At 41.5% G+C, this 4,142-nt stretch overlaps 1 protein-coding gene across 1 annotated transcript in view; it reads right to left on the bottom strand.

Moving 5' to 3' along the window:
- Positions 1-3,697, bottom strand: part of TGS1 (trimethylguanosine synthase 1) — a 22,121-nt gene extending 18,424 nt beyond the window's left edge. The window contains exons 1-3 of the mRNA XM_010014149.1: positions 3,595-3,697; positions 1,636-1,808; positions 1-81 (exon numbers count right to left, since the gene is read on the bottom strand). The exon at positions 1-81 is cut by the window's left edge and continues 783 nt beyond it. Of these exons, the coding sequence (XP_010012451.1) occupies positions 1-81; positions 1,636-1,808; positions 3,595-3,697 (357 nt within the window). The remainder of the gene's footprint in view (positions 82-1,635; positions 1,809-3,594) is intronic.
- Between the last annotated feature and the right edge of the window lie 445 nt (positions 3,698-4,142).

A 4,142-nucleotide genomic window follows, 5' to 3' on the forward strand; every position in this document is an offset into this window, starting at 1 on the left:
ATGTTTTTGCTGTACGTCTTTTTTCTTCTTTTTCTTTTTCATAATCTTCATGTTACTTCTCTTTCTATAATTTTCTGTTGCCTGAAATATAATGGAAAAATGCTTAGAAGTCCATAATGTATATGCAGTCTTTTCTTGTTCTCTCTCCAAGCACATTTCTGTTGTAATCCTCCCTCTCACTGCAACCCTGTTGTTAAGCTTTCTCCCCACAAAAAGTTGGGTTTTTGGGTCTGACAGGGCCCTGCTGCATGACGCTGGCAGACATTTCTGTGGAAGTTGTGATAAAGAGCTGTGACAAAGTCTACAGAAAGATAACATAAAAGAAAGGCAGGATCAGAGACAGAAGTGGAGCTGCTGGGAGGGAAAACATTAGTAGATCAAGGATTCAGAAGGGGAGACATCAACAGGAAACACTATAAAGTCCTAAGAGGAGGTTGGTCAGGAACTGAGGGGTCACTGGGTTGAGCTCAACAGTAAAACACTGTCTCAGTAACATCAAAGAGCTGTTTCAGGGGGACATGGATACTGACCCTTACTGCTGCCAGATATCTGGCTGGCCAGCAAACACTGTTCAGCTGTCTTATTAGGGTGGTGAACATACAATGCTCAGCTTAACAGAATGTTAAATCATTGCTGTATTTGGGTGCTTTTTAGCAAAAAAAAAAAAAAAAGCATCACCTTATACCCATAAGCTCTGTAAATCCTGCAGCTGCATCTCCGTACGTCCAAAGATACTGACCCAAAAGAGGGGTGTAATATTCTTCCCATCCCATGCTGATCTCCACGTTGGCTAACAGAAAGATAAAGGAAGAGCCTCCTCTCCAAACAGGTGGCCCTTTCATTTGTGCAATACACCCATTTCACTTGTTACATAAACCCAGACTACTACAGTTGTCTAGTGGACAGAAACCTGTTACTGAAAGGAAACACTAAGATAACTTATTAGTTTCATCAACAACTCCACTTGTTTCAGTAGGGCTTCCTGTGCTTACAGATATAAACAAAATAAAAACATCCAAGCAAAGCAAGCTTCTCAATCAGACGAATCTGTGAATTTTTTTTCCATAAACTGCCAAATTAAATTTGGCAGGTAAAAAGGTGGTGGTGATGAGGGACTACAACTCACATGGGCAAAAGACTGCAAATGTACAGATACTACTTCAAATGTCCCATCAGCTGCAATACCTACTTTTGTTGCACTGATAAATGCATAAGGTGAACTGTAAAAGGTTAGGTTCACAGAGATGGCATTAAGCTCTCATCCACATCCCTCATAATTCCATGTTAATACACATAGTGCAAACCAGGTCAGAACCTGTGAAAGCACGTGCTCAGACTGGAGAGTACTGGTTGTCCTGATGCAGAGCATCAATGTTATCATAGCAGTTCTAAACTAGCTCTCTGTAGTCGCAAGAGCAGTATAGATATAGAAGCATAAGGCACAGCTTGACCCTGTTTAGTCAAACTGGCAGGTGGATTTCAGAAACCACAGACCACAGTGTTGGTACAAGTACATGAGGCAGGCAGCTCAGATCACTTCCACGAATGGCAGTCCCCAAAATAACTGAGAGTAGACACACCCCTATGACTGGAAACACACACTAAACAGAACAAATAAAGCAAATAAATATTTACCACAAAGTCCCTGTGGGCTGACTGCCCACCAAACTGAAGAGGCAATCCCATGCTCTTCATAAGCTCAGCCTCTGAGTCTAGTTCAAGTTCTTCCAGGTCCAGAGCATGATTAGTATCTACCTTCAATGTGGATACACTGGGACAACAGTTCTCCTCAGACGGTTGTTCGTCCCCTATTAAGAAATCATATTAAGTGAATATAATCTGGTTCTCAACACCTCAGTGCCTACAAAAAATACTAGCTCTGTCTCTTGAGCTTCCTTTTCCATCTAAAACTTTCCTCATAAATACCCCCATTTCTGCATAACTATGAGCAGGTAGCCAAAACATTGCACTGGGTCTGGCTGGGATGGGGATAGCTTTCTTCATAGCAGCCTCTATGTGTTTGGGATTTGTGGCTAAAACAGTGTGGGCAGCACAGCCATGTTTTGGCTACTGCTGAGCAGTGATTGCACAGGCTTGCACAGGCTTATAACCTTCTCTTTTCCACAGTGAGTATGCTGTGGTGGGCAAGAGATCAGGAGGGGATACAGGTGGGACTGCTGGCCCAAACTAGCTGAAGGGATAATCCATACCATATAATCTGATGTGCAGTAATACGAACTGGGGTAGAGGGTGTGGGTACGTGGGGTCGACCCACCACAAACATTCACCTGAGTAACGTGCAGAGCAAACTACAACGATGGCAGCAAACAACACAAAATTAGTATTATGAAAAGAAATTCTTTACAGGAATTCTTTTGGCATGTATCACAGCGAACCTGAAATCCCAGAAACTGCTGGCTTGGTTACAAAACTTTCAAAACCACACTAACAAAGAAAGTATGATTTTAGAAAAATGTAATGTGTGGAATACAGAACTTAATTATCTCAGAAGTAACCAATCAGCTGCTGAACAACTCCTTGCACATCTACACATTTTTTAAGCAACAACATATGAACATAAAATGACATATACCACTGAGAAAGTAGGAACTGGATATTGATGGAAACCATGAAATACGAAACCTCTTGATACAGTTGATAAAACTGAAATATCTCAGATTTTTTTGTCATGATCCATTTACTACCAAATTATCAGACAGCACAAGACCCTTCTGGTTTTAACTGATTACTCTCACCACCATTCACTCACATATGCAGACAACCAAGGTTTACATTCCTCTTCTTCACTCCTCTCACACTGCGTACATCTAATCTGCGCTATTAATCATCAGCCTCTATGGACATTCCTTTCTGTTTAGACTTCTTCCTTTCAAATCAATCTATTACATGATGCTGAAGCTAGCATGACAGCAAAGGCAAAAACAGATATGGAAAGAACTATTTTCCAATTTCCCCACACATGCCTATCTGGAAGATGGAGCAAATGAATAGTGTTGAATTTGCCAGAGCATGCGCCATGATCATTCCTAAAATACATGCATGCCAAGGGATAGACTTACTCTTCTCATCCTCCTCACATGATTCCTAGTGTAAACATAAATCATAATTCTCCCCATCAGTGCTATTGCTTTTTCTCTGCTTCTGGCCCATCAGATTAACCAGTAACAGCTAATATCCTAGTCTGGGGTAAAGGCAGCAGGACAGTGCTGCTCCCAAGGAAACATCCAGGATCTGCAGACACTCCATTATACAATTAAATTTGAGTTAGTTGAAATTATGATTTAAAAGCAGGTCAGGGACCTGTCAAGTAATCTACTCTACACACTAGATGGAGGTTATGTGAGGTAGTAAGTCTGTCTGGACAGGAATAAGCATCGCATCTGGTCTGACACAAACTTCCACATTGAGACTATGGTGACTTGAAAGCTATGCAAGTACTAAGATATTGTTCACATCTATCCCCATAACAGAAGTACTGAAGAATAAGCCAGAAATAAGAACTTAAGTAGCCACAGATGACTCACGTTAAGTATGACCGCACATCACATCACGCAGGAGATTTTATTACCTTACCTGTACTGTCGTTGTCATCTTTGACATAAAATCCTTTTAATCCCAGTTTATACAATTTTCGATCTCTGTAAAAATGAAGACAGGCATTGATGCAGAGGGTCATCCTTAAAACTTTATCTTTTTTACAGTAAAAACAATCATTCCATGGAAATAAACTCTGCAAGGATGTGAAATAAACTCTGCAACCTCCCCATTGCTGGAGGTTTCAAGATGTGGCTGGACAGGGTGCTAAATAACCTCCTGTAGGCTCCACTGCCCAGGAAAGGCTGGACCAGATGACCCTTCCCAGTCCCTTCCCACCTGGGCTGCCCAATGACTCTAAACACATGGAACACAGTAAAATATTAAAAAGGCAACGCTTTAAAGCCCGGTGGGAAATCCTACATGAGAGGTGTTCAGAAAATGCTGTTGCTATGCAGAATACCCCGAAATTACATTTCGGGCGCACAAAAGCTTCTGCTTAAGTAGCATTTAACGTCTCCAGCCTCAAACCGCAACTATTTCAGCCATCACCCAATGCTGAAAGCGCCTTATCTGCGCAAATGCTG

This window comes from Nestor notabilis, unplaced genomic scaffold (assembly GCF_000696875.1).
Source record: "Nestor notabilis isolate BGI_N333 unplaced genomic scaffold, ASM69687v1 scaffold3175, whole genome shotgun sequence".
In the NCBI taxonomy this organism is placed as follows: domain Eukaryota; kingdom Metazoa; phylum Chordata; class Aves; order Psittaciformes; family Psittacidae; genus Nestor; species Nestor notabilis.